The 15,538-nt window shown below is 34.8% G+C and overlaps 3 protein-coding genes across 3 annotated transcripts; 1 reads left to right on the top strand and 2 right to left on the bottom strand.

The window, feature by feature from the left end:
• Positions 1-95: 95 nt before the first annotated feature.
• Yeti (yeti) lies at positions 96-3,528 on the bottom strand. Its single transcript, XM_073989251.1, has 2 exons — positions 2,508-3,528; positions 96-622 (listed from the first exon to the last, which is right to left on the bottom strand). Exons 1-2 carry the CDS (start codon positions 3,425-3,427, stop codon positions 529-531), a joined length of 1,014 nt encoding a protein of 337 aa, XP_073845352.1. The 5' UTR covers positions 3,428-3,528; the 3' UTR covers positions 96-528.
• A 6,295-nt stretch (positions 3,529-9,823) lies between these two features.
• Positions 9,824-13,816, top strand: LOC141405473 (transmembrane protein 170B). Its single transcript, XM_073989852.1, has 2 exons — positions 9,824-10,190; positions 10,254-13,816. The coding sequence occupies exon 2, from the start codon at positions 10,748-10,750 to the stop codon at positions 11,132-11,134; it is 387 nt and encodes a 128-aa protein (XP_073845953.1). The 5' UTR covers positions 9,824-10,190; positions 10,254-10,747; the 3' UTR covers positions 11,135-13,816.
• Positions 13,817-14,203: 387 nt separating this feature from the next.
• On the bottom strand, positions 14,204-15,207 carry mms4 (Methyl methanesulfonate sensitivity 4). Its single transcript, XM_073989851.1, has one exon. The coding sequence runs from the start codon at positions 15,137-15,139 to the stop codon at positions 14,210-14,212; it is 930 nt and encodes a 309-aa protein (XP_073845952.1). The 5' UTR covers positions 15,140-15,207; the 3' UTR covers positions 14,204-14,209.
• Positions 15,208-15,538: the final 331 nt, after the last annotated feature.

Below are 15,538 nucleotides of genomic sequence, written 5' to 3'. Positions count from 1 at the left end.
CAAGCTTACAAAAAACCGTTTTTAGACGTCTTATTCGTACTTATTTAAGGTCTTGCAAAGTATCCTATTAACATGCAAAAACAAGAAAAAAATCATTGAAAATTGTTCATTATGCTTTTATTTAATTGTTTATTCATAAAATATAATCATACTTATATATTTATAATAATGCGTTATAATGTATATTTATAATCAAATAAGAATGAACACTTTTATATTTCTATTTTTTTATTTCAAAGGATTTGTTGTGGCATAACTAAAATTATGGAATACAATTTGTTGTTGTTTATAAAAATAAAAAAAATATGTGTAAATGTGTTTTATACATACATAGTAAGTATAAGTTGTACAATTATGTAGTGAAAATAATGCTAATTTTATTGTTTTTGTTTAATAATTTCTTTGATGCATCATTAAATATGTATATTGTTGTTATGTAAATATGTATTACGGACTATAGTGTAGTTGCTTATACCTGAACTGTTTGTTGTTGTTGATTTCAACCTGATTTTCAAATATCAAATAAGCTTAGAGAGGACGACGCGAAGATTGTCGTAGACTTTTTTCAATTTCAAATTGTCTTAAATCGGTACGTTGCAAGAAATCTTGACGTTCCAAATACCTGGAAAAAGGGAAATAAATATACAAATTAATAAATTTAGAAAATAAATGGAGGGATGCAGTTACAAAAGAAAAAAATTAAAGTAAAATACTTTTGAAAAAATATATATTTTTTTATTTTTTTTCGTGCTTTGAGTTCAGTATCAATTAAAGTCCAAATGCATGAAGTAGTGAATGCCTTCACAGATGGCATCTGAGGGATCCGTCAGGAGGTTAAATAAACATCGATCAGAGAGCATATTTTGAGAAGCATGTCACATCTTATATTGTGTGTCAGAAGAAAGTCTGAAAGTCTAATTATTTCTACCCTGTCCCTCCCCACCCTTCTTATTTATTTCAGGGTCTCCGAGTGGAGTGACTGACATCACAGCAGCTGTGCATCCTCAAACCAAACCAAGTCTGGATGGCATACTTGGAAGACACCAAGTTTGTATTGACACGTTATTTCTAAATTTCCCTTTCCATGGTGACGTGCAAAGAAAATAACCTTCAAAGAATCTTCAAATTATGAACAGTGGGAATATGTCTTCCTTCGACCAGGAACTGAATAAGGCCACAATAAACTTTGACATTATATTCCCCGGCATTTCTACAGGTATTAAATCCCCGTTTGCCAACACAATAACTAAGAAATGATGTATGCACCGGATTGAGTCGAAGGAATTTTCGACCAGCGGCCGTAAACCTCAACATTTAAGAGTTGGTGTCCGTATACTTTTTATCATGGAGGCGGCAATATATGCCCGAAATTCCTGCTCGGATCTCTTTGGGTTAGTGCCGGAATACAGAAGATTTGTTCCGTTTGCCATATCCGCATCCCACTTATGTCAACATCGATGAAATGTAATGAATGTGGGAAATGGGTGCACTTCCGAGACTGCTCTTTGCCGCATGAAGGACTACGGCGATAGGAGTTCTGTAGTTGTTGTTGTATGTTTGATATGTTAAGTTGGCATGCGCAGGCCGAAGCGCTTTTTGTTTCGGGTCAGTCAGGTACAAAGTACCCTTTGTCGTGTGATTGACGATAGGAGTTATGTTGATGGTTGTTGCGCCATATGATCTACCAGCGTGCCTCCAACAGCGTCGTCAGAATACTAGACACCCCCGTGATATCCCCAACAGAAATAAATGCAGCATCTTACACACATTTTTTGTTCAGAGTCCCGGAAATGCAGCTTTCCTGCAATTCAATTGCAACGGTCTCCGCAATAAGTTAGCGAAATCTTAGACTCTATGAGGCGGGGGACATTATGGTCTCCGCGATCCAGGAAAAAAATCTTACCTGTAACTTGTACTGTTGCGATGATTATAACTTTTTACGAAAGAATCGTACAAGAAGCGGAGGACAAAACAAAACAAAAAAGAATCTACGGCAGCGAATTTTTCGTACCGAATTGACCCGAAACCAAATAGTGTTTCAACCGGCATATACTGCTACAACAACAACAAGCAGCGGAGAAGGAGGACTTGCCTTAGGAATCGCAGGGCCGCAGCTAAACCCCAACATTTTCTTAAACAAATTGCAATATTTCCCCAATAGCCGGAACTTTGAAGCCCTATATATCAAGTATGGGCTTCCCTTAGATAAAATAGGACAATAAGGGCCAACCTGTGCTAAAAATGTCAGAAGAATAGGGAAGTCGTACGTAAACGTTATTTATGTCTCTTTCTAAAAGATTGGAGGCATGCAATAAGGGTCTATAAATAGAATATCTTCTGTGAAAAGTTTTGCACAGATCGTCTATTAGTTGGGGAACAATCTATAGTCCCCCACCGGCTAGTTTGGATCTAATGTAAGCTCTGTTCCTTTACATTAAAAATCTTCAATTTATTCTACTTTATACACAAAAAAAAAACAGATCTAATTTTTTGTTTCCAGTACTCACCCATCTTTGCCTTTATTGAACGTCTGCAGCTCTTCTTCAATGCCCTCTTCTGTCTTATAACTCTTCCAATCCATTTGTGATTTTTCCAAAACGGATAATTTCTTTTTCTTGCCAATTTGATTAAGTAACGAACCAATTCCACCAGATGTTCCGGGGCCTGCTGGCCGTTTTATACCCGCGCCCGGCATTATACGGCCAAAGGGTTGCATTTTAGGGGCTGATGTTACAGCAGCTTTATTTTCCTTAATACTTGAAGCATCGACTTCTTTTTGTATGCGCACCTCTTCACCCGCAAAATCTAAAATTTCTGTAACTGTAATCTTTTTCTTCGGTGGTTCTTCTTTGGTTGATGGCGTATTAATTGTTTCTTTTGACTTATCATCATCTCCACCTTTGCTGTTGTTGTTTGATTTTGTTTGATCTTTATTAGTGGCATTTGAGGAACTTGCTTTCTCCACTGTTGTTGTAGAGCCATTGGTTTGCGTTGTTTTTGCAGCAACAGGATTAACATCCTTCAAAAAATCTGCCCACAATGCACTTGTTCTTGATTTGTCTTCTTCATCTGATTCCAGTGTATCTTTTTCAATTACTTTTTTACCATTTGTCAGATCTCCATCTGTTTGTCTGGTACATCTCCGAGAACTTTGATTGGTATCATAATTTTCCGACTCGTCATCATCATCGTCATCCGAATTGTCGTCCTTTTTAGCATTTTTCCTTTTACTTTTTGTTTTTGTTAATTTTTTACTTCTTACATTTTTGGCTTTCGATTTCGATTCATCGGCTGCTGTTTCATTGTCTTCTTCAACGGAATCTTGTCCATTGGATTCTTCTTCGCTAACAGACTCACCACCGGCATCTGGACGGAAATCTTCATCACTTTCATCAGAATCGGAGGCATAATCTTTATCTTTTTCCATATTGAAATTGTCTATCTATTGCAATCCCTTCACAGGCACGCGAAAAATCTATTCTCCGGCTTAAAAACCAATGCAGTGTTGCCACATTGGTTGTCTGGTAAGTGTGGCCATCTTGTGAGAGAAAGTAGGAGGTGATTCACACGATGGCAATAAGTTGAACGAACCATATATGCATTTGCTTATGTCATGTTCACACGAGAGTTTCAATTACGTTGTTCGCCTGTCGAACGACGTACACGAATTAACCCGTTTCCACGACACTATTCGTAATTAACAGTAACAGGAAATGTTGTTTATCCTTCATTTTTATTTCCTTGTTTTCACGAAAATTTGAACCGAAAACACATAAAATATACATTAAATGAATAGGAAGAGCAATAGACTTTTCTTCAAATGTATCTTCTATATTTAACTACACACATTTCATTCATTTTTTCCATAAATTCTGAATAATTTTGTATTTTCAATATATTTTTATATGTTTCTACTTTTAAAATTAAAGATAGAAAGAGAGACCTGTCAAAACAATGTTTGTGTATACAGACTTTCAGTTATTTGTTTCCTTTTTGTTTCAGAGTTTTTACGCGATTTTGAACTAATGGACAAGAAATGTGTGTGGAATTAGGAAGGAAACACAACCACCTTCTTTCTGCATCTATACAAAATGTTTAGTTCATTAACTTCCACTCATATTTTTCCTTCTTTCTAAAAAATTTTGTGTTTTCAACAAATTTTTCAATTTTGAATTTATACATGTCATAATTAATTTTTTCGATAAATTCTCTCATTTGTTAGGGATGGGACATACTTATTCGTCGTTCAGAGAGTATTTCTAATCGAACAAAGTAGCCAAATCGTCGTTCGTTCATAGAATTTTGTGTGGGGAAATAAGTAATTTATTCATAGTTATGGGTCGAACCATGGTAGAAGAAGAAAGGTAGGCCAAAGCTACCTTTCAAATAAATTTTTTTCTTGCACTGTTCCTAAAATGTCAATGTAGGGTTGATATTTTTTCCGTTTGAAATGACGTTAATGTAATTGTCATATCAAACCAAACAAATGTTTGAAATTCAATTTTAATAAAAAACGTAATAATTTGGACATATTTTGTTACATTTGAAATTAAAAGAAAAATGGGACGTTGCGTTTTATGTAAAAAAATAGTTTCTAACCAAACCGGGCATTTTTTTAAAATACGAAGTGACTTCAAAAGAAAGTTGAAGTGGTCAGAGGTTTGTGGATTAGAATTTAGAAAAATATGACCGCATTTGTGAAGACCACTTTTTGCCAAGAGACATAATTGTCCGAAAGACGAGATCTTCATTGATGCCAAGCGCTATACCTTTTGTTATTACAAAAATATTTCAAAGCAAGTAAAGCTTTGGAATCCGGATGGCCAAGACGACATTGAAATTCAAATAGAGTAATGGCGCAATATTTAGATTTTTGGTCTATATAATTGAATGTATATTCCCTCGTTTTAGAATGGAAGATGAGCATATGGAAACAGAGTAAGTTCAACAGAAGTAGTTGCATGCGGAATGCGATGCGAACAATATTGTAAAACACAAAAGTTTAAGCAAGATGTATCACTATACAATATGTTTTAAATTTGGTGCTAATAATATGTATGTATTATTATTATTGCTCACTTGTTTTGGGTTAATATTTGTAATGTCCCCTTGTTCAACGAAGGTTCGGTCTTGGAAGTTTAATAAGTTTCATTGTCGCCCAAGTGTACTATAACAATGACTTATGTATTTTCGCTTTCCTTTGTAGCTAGGGACACAGAAGTTCTAGATGGCACTGGAAATGTGCAGATTGATTCCACGCAGTGGCTTAATTGCACTCAGTCCCCTGCGCTATTCAAACAAAAGCACATGAAAAATACAAAGAGGAAGAAGACGGAAATACTCTTACGGATGATGACCTGGAAAACGTAGAGGGATATGTTATTCGCAATCTTAATCTTGAAGAGTACGTAAGTCAAGAAAACTCATTTACTTGGGTGGATCAGCTTTCCAAAGGGTCCCTCAAGAGACCGTCAAGGGATTTTCTATAAAAACTTACTTACTTACTTTTTAAAATGCCGAATTTATTTCCGTATTAGGCATCCTAATACGCAATTACAAAAAGAAAAAATAAACAAAAAAATATGTGCCCAAAAAATGTCAAAAATTAAACAATAATTAGGAAATCTTTGCATTTAAAATATGTATATTTATTTGTACATGAACATGTTTAAATACATTAAACATCTGTTATAATTTAATTTATTCTTATGATCTTATAATTATAATAAAAACATTATAAAATAGTACATAAACGTTTGTATGTTTGAACATTGTTATTAGCTATAATTTGTCCATAGTTGTCAAAAAACTTATCTAAAAAATTTGTCGATATAGGTTCAAATTTAAAATATTTAATGGTTGAATTAAACATTTTTGTCCGATAACTTTTCACAACCTTCAATGTGGATTACCCCGCCAAGAGTGCATGGCGTTGAAGCACACGATATTGCACTGCGAAAAACTGCTTTAAATAATTTAATCGTCGCCGACGCTAGCTCAAAAACGAACGATCGCGGTGCTTCAGACGTTTATATAGTCTTCACAGGTGACAAATCATCGCTCGTAGCAAATGGTCGTATGTTTCTTCGACAACACTGGCCATGTAGCGACTATTCCGCTTGAGCAATTCTGGGTGGAACACCACAATTTGTTTGCCTAAAGCCTTGGGAGGAATTCGAAAAACGAACAGGAGAAGGCTAAACATTGTGCATCATGCCAAATCTCTCACACATCGATTCAAACCAACTTCGTATTGTACATCGTACATCCCTTACTTGTCACCCAACGACTTATTTTTATTCCCGAGAACTCAATGGTTTTCGTCGCCAGAAGACGATGTTGAAGCGTTCAAAAACCATGTATACAGTATATTCCTCATATCATTCGAATATACGGGTCTTTGAAGGGGCAAGACATTTTATCAAGGAATATTCATGGTATACATGATCCGGGAATTGCCCTGGACTGCCAGTTTATTCAATTGTTGCTTTCTGTCAATAAGCAGCTTTGATGGTGAATGATGAGGTGTTTTGTTTCAGGAGTGTCTTAAACATTTACGTGAAATTTGTTTTTTGTCTGGAGGTATTGATACTTTAATGTTTAGACATTCATGTTTTGCTGTTGTTGGTGTCGATTTTGTTGTTCTGCGGGTATGGGTATTATTTTTAATGTTGACGCATCAGTTTAGATAGAATCGTTTGCCTTGTTTTTTGTATTTCTTAGGACTCTGTTTCTCAGCTTACGGTTTGAGGGACAGACAGGCAATGTTGCTGTGTTCGTATGCAACAAAATTATCATCGCTGTTCGTTCTTATATTACTCAGAATACTTTTGGCCTCTTCCCGTACTTTATAAAGTGGTAAAAGTCGTAAAAGTTGTAAAAGTCGTAAAAGATTTCCATATAAATTTTGTGTACGGGAACGCAAAATGTGTAAAAGTGGTAAAAATTGTAAAAACTTTTTAGTTCTGGAACAGAGCTTTTGAATGTTTATTTTTTCATTGTTTCTTATAGTGCGGTTACACTACAGTTTTTTGCCGGGTTAACCAACTTTATGAGGATTTATTGCTTAATCTGGTCAAATCTGACCAGATTTGCCATACAAAAATTAAATCCTCTCACGACTGGGTTTATTTTAAATCCGGCACAAATCCACCAAAAATACAGTGTTGTATTCGGTATTTGTGCAAAAAAATCCAACTCTACTTAAAAAGTACCAAAAGTTGCAACTGTTTTTGCAACAGAGTTTGTCGTGTTTTACACGTTTACGATTGGTTGCATGAGATTTTATGGAGTTAATAAATCTAAAGTTATTTGAAAATCATTAAATTATTTATTTGTTTACATTAGACACATTTTTAACAAAAAGTATGCTTGATACCATGATACAAAAATGTATCCCTGTGTGTAAGATATACCAATATGAGCAAAGAGGGGACGATATCTTATACGAGAAATTGCAAAAGTGTAAAACACTACTTTATTAGTTATTTTGTATGTATACGTAAACAAACATCAGTTTATATCCTCGAAAAGCTAAGTGTAACCAGCAAAGATTAACCCACTGGATCTATTAAACCCAGTGGGTTAACCTTCAATAGTGTAACCGGGGTATTAGTCTGTGTTTAGACACACAAATTTCTCGGGAAAGTAAATTGAGTTTTTTGGGAGAGAGCGGAGAGGAAAGAGCTCCTCAATACTCTTTCCAACCCCCTATTGCCTAAAACTGAATTTACTTTCCCGAGAAAATTGTGTGTCTAAACACAGACTTAGGGCCATTATTACATGTGTTCTTTTACTATCTGATGGATTTAAAAACGCAAAATAAACCAATTTGGAGGCATTAAAAATATAATTTTTACATTGAAAGCTAATTCCAAAAAACTCCCCCTTGAAATTCAATCATCACTTTTAACTTTAACTTAACCGGAACGCTATAATTCTGTTCGGTAAATCCAAACTATAACAAAAGAATACTTATAATAATGGGGGTTAGAGTGTAAGTAGATGGGAACTTTTTTCTCCGCCATAACTCTATACGTAGCCGGGAAGTGAAATGCAACATTAACTTCATCTGGAATGAGTTTTACGACATAAGTTCTAAGCAAAATTTATCAATTTCTCCATCGTTTTTTTCGACTGGTTAAGGGTTGTTTACACCATCTATCAATGTCGTATGAGATGCCAAATTTTCTACCTGCGAATGTTGTACACATAGTGTAACCACTATGAAAATTTTCATCTATCAAAATGATTTGGCAACTCATATGTAAATTTTTCATTTAGGGAGCGCTCTATTTGATACGGCATTATCGTATGTAAACATAAATTTATCAGCTGTTTTCTGACATTCTCAAACAAAAAATGAAAAACAAAATCTTTTAAAAAAGAAAATGGAAAGGTATGTATATTTAAATATTCAGTGAAGTAAATAAATGGCGTTTATAATGTTACTTTCAGATTGATTGGTCGAAAGAAGCAGTCTTTGAAATGATTGTTTGGTGGCAAAAACATGAATGCCTCTACTCTACTCTACTCCAAACACCAATTCTACCATTTCAGTTTTCTTCAACCAAAATTAAAATTTGCGCAAAATTGCAACTCAACAATAAATGTAAATAATGACAAAAACAGCTGTTTTTATATTTTTAGGTTATGTCATACGAAAATAACACGTGCAGGTATGAACGCACAAATTGAAAGTTGTATGGATGACGCCAATTTTGACAAACATAGAGAATGTCGAATGGGTGAAAGAAATGGCAGCTCATATGACATTGATAGATGGTGTAAACAGCCCTTTAACAACCTTTTCCACGGCATACGGAATCTTCTTTTCACAACCTTTTCCGCGCGATATGGTTTTGGAATGTGGATTAGTTTGTTCCATAATTTCTCTAATACTTTTTGCTACGGCAACATGAACGATTTTCTCCACTGCATATGGTTCTGTATTATTCTTCATAATCCCTTTGATATGATTGGTTTCCTGTTCTATCCATGCCTTTTTTCTTTCTTTAGAATGGAAGCGTTGAGGTATCGAGTTTTTGGTCTGCACTGGTCGATTCTGTTAGTTATTCATCATTGTTATGTTGATGGGCATATCCAAATATAACATTGAGTATGACACACGAACATACACGATACAAATAATCTATTTTTCCCTTAAAGATGTTTTTTTCCATAAAAACCAACAATTATTTCTTGGAAGAAAATAAGTCACAAAACAAAAATAAAAACAATTTTGATGTACATAATGCTTGGTTTACATTTACGAAGTCCACTCGATTTCAACTGTCAATTCCATTGGTTAAATGTCAAATGAAATCCAATGGATTTCAGATGAGATTTCATTTGACGTTTGAGCTATGGAATTGACAGTTGAAATCGAGTGGATTTCGTAAATGTAAACCAAGCATATGTCACACATATGTCATCTAAGACTATTTTGACACAATAAGAATATCTACAGAGTTGCATTTTGTACGAGTTTTTCGATTTAAATCTACCTCTTTACTTATACCATGGAACAGAGCTATAATGTGTGTCTTTTTACTTACTAAATGTTGCTGAAACATTTTTTTCAGCAACTTTTCCTTTATACAACTGTCAAAATTTGCAACATTAGTAATAATTATTACTAATTATCACGTAAAAAGACACAGCTATAAATTGTATGTAAATATGTATGTATGTATATGTAAATTACATATTTAAATTAAATACTTTTTTAAATGCAAGTGTAAAGCGAACATAATAGAATGAACCGATTTATCATAGTGAATAAATGAACTAGATGCTAGGGAAATAGTTCTTACAGATCATTTTATTGAAACGTTTCATTGAACGGAACGAATTCTCCAGGAAAATAAGGAAAAATAAAACAACTATCAATAGAAAATAGAAATTAAAATTAGCTGGTGAAACGAAAGTAAAAAATTAACAAAAGAAACGCGAAACGAATAACCCATCAAACGAAAAAACACACAGAAATAAAGTGTCAAATTATAATAAAAGCAAAATAGTAAATCAATAGCTAACAAACAACAACTAAAAAGCAATAATAACAAATTAGTCAATCAAAATATTTATTTAGGAGGAAATTAATATTTCTACGAGGGGCTATGACAAATAAATATCAAGGCCCGTTTCTACAAAGGACGAAAGACCATATAAAATTGGTTGGCATTTAGGTATGAATATTGAATAGAATAATTAACCATTCTTTCTATTCATTATTTCCCATCCTCTTTTAGGTCCAATATTAGTTGTAATAATGCAAAAAAGTTACTCTATACAACAACAACAGCTCATCATAATAAGGCAAAATATCAACTGTGGTCTTATCAAATTAAGAAGTCGAAAACAATAACGGCCTCATTGCGACAAGATAGCACTACAAGACGGGTGCAAGTAAGAAATATTTGATTAGAGACGAAAGGCACATTGGAGAATCAGTCATAGGCAACAATATTACGCTGCATCTACTAGCTATTGTGATATTCTAAAAGAAAACAAAAACACTACACATTAACTATTTGAATAACCATCAGGGAACAGCATCACAATTATACGACAATTGTTAAAGCCATCTGTACTCCGTATACTTGCTGCTGCTTCACTTACTTTATCCCTGTCATCGTCCACATCTCTAAGCGCCAAACTGTTGTCATTATTTTTTACTTCCGGTGAGGCTGGACACTACTCCAGTGTTGGCGGCGGCGGCAGCAGCAGATTCTCGGCATTTGTCATGTCGGCCATTGACGATGATGAATTGGACACAATTGCCGATGTTATGGGACTGCGATCACAGAGCCGTCTCGATAATTTCCGTGAAATGTGGTATCACATTTTCCTCTGGGCTCTATTTTCATCAATATTTATACACACATGTGCCGCCCTAGTAGCCTTTGTAACGCTGCGCAAACATAAATTTGGACGTTTCTTTTCGATATTAATTTTAGTTATGGGCTTCCTATCGCCAGCAATGAGTGGTATTATAAGTAGTGCGGTTATAGCATTTGTACATCGTGCCTCTAGCCTACCCATGTCACCGATATATGCAATGGTATGGGGTGTGGGGCAAACTGTGGTCTCAGCGTGTCTGGGTTTTACGCGAATATTGGCTACATTGTAAAAAAAATACAACAAAAAATCTGCAATTCTACATTTATAAGTGTCCACAGTATACAAAAGTCACCTGTGTAAAATATTCTACACCACAGGGAATTTGAGAACTTACAACTTTCAGTCATTAATTCACGCTCTTGAAAACATACGGGTTTCCGGAACCAGTTTTCCTGGTATAAGTCCGAAAACGTAGTTATCATACGGAGAAAAATAGCAATCTGTTCAAAATAAGATACATACGTTGTTTTCAGTAAAGATAAATTTGGACGACAAAGAATGTAGTATGGGGGCTCATCTAGTATCGTTCAGAAATATTCAGTGGAAAAGGAAATTGGGGGAAAATGTTCCTAATGCAAGGCGCACACAATTCCACACATATATTCCTGCAGATTCTTACGAAATTGTGTGAAGATTTCGGCTATGCTAATTTTGCTTTTTTGGAAGTCGAATCAAGCTGTAAGACCCAATGTTGAACGCCATAGTGTAGGTATACGTGTTATTTGGTCGGTGGAAATTGACATTAAATATTCTCCCCGAGGTTCCCAGGCAAGATCGATAAATTCTCCAAAATGGCCACCAACAACTTGTGCCACCCAATTCGTTTCATTCTCTTGACTTTGTTGCCACACATGGAAACCACCCTGATAGCTGTGACCTAATATGGCTTTTCCATCACTACGGAATTTACCGCCAAAGAATCCAAGCGAGCTGCCACCAACTTCACCCAAACGCACCCTCTCCATCCAAATGCCACTTTCGTCTGAGGGTTGCCAAAGTATAAGCGTTTTATCAATAGAAGCAGAGAGCGAGCTTAGCGTATTGTTTGGTGACTTGTGCCAATGTACTCCATATACCCAATTGTCATGGCCATATATAACATATTCCAAGCATATGGCATACCATGAATTGGAAGAGACTTGTACAATTTTCTCCTCTACTCGTATCTCTCTCCAGTAGTACAAAAGATTGAAAATATCCACCTTGTGGCTGTTTTCTTGCTCTGCTCGTGAACTGGCCAAAAGTAAATCATCCCTTTACACGATATTCATGACCCCTTACTTTATTTTTAATGGTTGGGATTTAGAGCAACCGCAGACTTATCATTAGCAGAGAAATCCAATAAAATTTGTTCGGACTTTGGTAGTAAGGAAAGTCCTTGCCAGTATGTATTTAGTTGAATAGATTATTTGCATTCTTGCAAAGTTCCGACATCTGTATGAATTGACCAAAGTTTTATTGTGGAATCGGCAGCAGCAGTTGCCAATATCCATTCTCAAATTTTCCTTTAAAGACAATCAACAGCATTTACACCACTCTCAAGGCCTTTGAGTTCAAAACTTTTAACATCTTCCGGGGTGCTGTATGCCATAGAATGGCGAAATTATAATCCGAACTTGTTGCCGCGCTTTGTATGTGTTTGCCAAAGAGCTTCCTAACCTTTCAGGCCTATTCCCAGACCTGCAAAGATCTGCAAATTTTGACATTTTACCATTTTTTATTTTTTAAGAGTTTTTTTTTTTTGTTTTCTTTATACCAAGCTTTATACATTTTAGAACTTTAGCCAATTTCTCTAGACACAAGATTTCATGAATGTGGTGTAGGATATTAAATTTTGTCGGCATTAGCCGACTTAGGTCATTTCTATCCTTCTTCTTTATGTTTAAAACTTTTGTAAAAAAATCTTATTGTTTTGTTTGCTTCATCCTTACTCTTCTAGCTTAAGTAGTAAAACAAATCACATGTTCGTTCAGTAAATTATTTTTTAAATTTTAAAATTTCTAATATGTTTAGAAACAAGATTTATAGAAAGTAACTACCCAGCAAACCAATCGTACCGATATCTTAACGAAATCGGAACAAAATTCGGACGATACGTCCGATGTCTGATCCGAAATCGTAACGATATCTTAACGAAAGTTGTATGAAGTGGTTGACATAATTTCGGAACGAAATGTCGGAGCGACATCGTATCGATTTCGATCCGATTTCGTAACGAAATCTGAATAAAATCCTTGGGAAATTCGGATAGGAAATTTCTTTCCGACATTCGTGCCGAAATCGGAACGAAATCGGTACAAAATCTGAACAATTTCCGCTCCGAAAAATCGTTTAGAAATCGGAACGAAATCTGAACGACGTTGCTTCCGAAATTGTTCAGACGTGTCGGACATCCGACATTTGGTTTGCTGGGTAATAACAGTATGTATGGTCATTTCAAATGCCCATACAAACTGAATTTTTAAATTATCAGCAATGATAGGTTTTTATTGTAACCTTTTCCCAAAGAATTCTCCCAATTTGTGATACATTTTGGATTAAATTGTATTAAAATTGAACAAAAACATTTATAGTTGTTTCCCAAGAACGAACAATAAAAAAATATATATAACAAAAAATATCCATCGACATTTAATTATAAATCATAATCCTAAACACATATACATACATATGTAGCGAAAACAAAAGCCAAAAATAGTAAATATCGATTAAGAATTCAAGACGAAATGTAAACCATTAGAACCATAATATCAAAACATGGATCTTTAATCACGAATATCGCCTCTCTCTAAACATAGCCACAATCATCAATTTTATTGATGCATATACATATAACAACTAATTAGAATTCTAAAATTATATCAATAATAATAAATACAACAAGTGAAAATAAAAATTAGAGTAAATTCAATATAGCTATGTGTTTCAATTGTTCAAAAGAAATGTTGAGATTGAAGAAGTAGTTTTTAAGACCGGCAGATCAATAAGGAAAAGGGAGTTCAAAGCCAAGACTTCGTTTGACATTCCTGTGAAAGAGATAAGGTTTGACTTCTCAGGAAGAACTTGCGCCTTTTTAATACAGTCAAACCTCGATTATCCGTAAACTTCCATTACCATTCTATACCAATTGCCTTGAAAATTCTTATGATACGGGGTTATAAATAATTCTACCAAATTTAAATGAAAAAAAAAATCACATTATTAATGTTCTCCAAGTTAAATCCCATTACCGTGATAGTTACATTGGTCTCTAACAAAAACCCCACGCCTTGGAATTCTTTAAAAAAAAATCGATGTATTTTAATTAAATTAATGTATTTGGATCCGTAGAATTATAAAGCATATACAATTTAAAGGCCAAAACATTACCAATACGACGATCTGTCTGCAATGCCTTCGGACCGGAACGTTTTATTTTCAAATCACCAATTTCTTTAACAGCGTCAGGATTATTTTTCAAATCGGCCATCAATTGCTTGGGACATGGATAACGTTCTATGATGGTCTCAGCCACTTCCAGAGTGACCAATGGCAAACGATTTAAATGTTGTTGCCACAAACGACCAAACCCATTGGTACCCTCGACTCGAACACATTGTTTCTTATCATTAGCCAGGAATTTCTTAAAACTTTCCATTGTTTCGGATTTTTGTTGTTTGTACGGAGCCTCAGCAATGGCCTTATTTAAACGTTTCAACTCACCAACCAAACCTTTAGCATAATTGGCAATTTCCAGAACATGCAATTGATGCATCACCTGAAGTTCCAGCAAAGCATTGGTTTCAGATGTGGAATGTTTTTGATCAGGACGGCCTAAATATGCAACAATAAATTGGATATTAGCATATCGGGTTGTTAAATTCTCAGCTATTTGTCCAAGATTTTGGTATTTTATCAATTGTTGCAATTCTTCTTGGGAAAGTAGTTTTATGACTTGTTTTTCTCGTTGCCACTCTTCGGACAAAGCATTCGACTGCTCAAATGCCAAAGTTAATTGGCCCACACTTCGCTCCCATATTATGGTTTCCTTGAGTGGCAGATTTCGTATTTCATACTTCAGATCTCCAGCTCCCATAGCATTGTTCAACTCAGCTATTAACTCACGGCCATATGGAGCAGACATAATGTGACAATCAATTACCAAGCGCACATACTTCTGACATTCTCCGGGTTTCATCCGTTTCAATTGATCACGAATATTTTTCTTGCGTAATTTTTCGGTTTTGTTATCCATTTCTTTTTTTAAATTTATTCAATTTCCTTTGGTTTGCAAGCAAACTGTTCATTTGGCGCGAAAATACAAAACGTAGGGTTGCCATATCAGAAATACTATAAGGCTCGCATGACAGATATTTGGAAGAAATAAGGTGAAGGGACAATACATTGGCAGTTGATCAATTCAAATTAAAAAGAAATACATATAAGAACCTTTTAGCCTCTATCTTGCTTTTGAAAATATAAACTAAGGAGAACAAAAGTGACAACGGGATTCAAATGTGGATTTTGCATTGCTTTGGTTATTTATGGTCTGTTCCTTTACTTTTGAAAGTGGTAAAACCGGCAAAAGTAGCAAAAGTTGTAAACTGTTCCCATATGGATTGTATGGTGTATGAAGTAAAGGAACGCTTTTCGA

The sequence above is a fragment of the Musca autumnalis genome, unplaced genomic scaffold (assembly GCF_047663935.1).
Source record: "Musca autumnalis isolate F117 unplaced genomic scaffold, ASM4766393v1 scaffold_5, whole genome shotgun sequence".
Taxonomy (NCBI): Eukaryota; Metazoa; Arthropoda; class Insecta; order Diptera; family Muscidae; genus Musca; species Musca autumnalis.
This window is presented reverse-complemented; position numbering and strand designations above follow the sequence as displayed.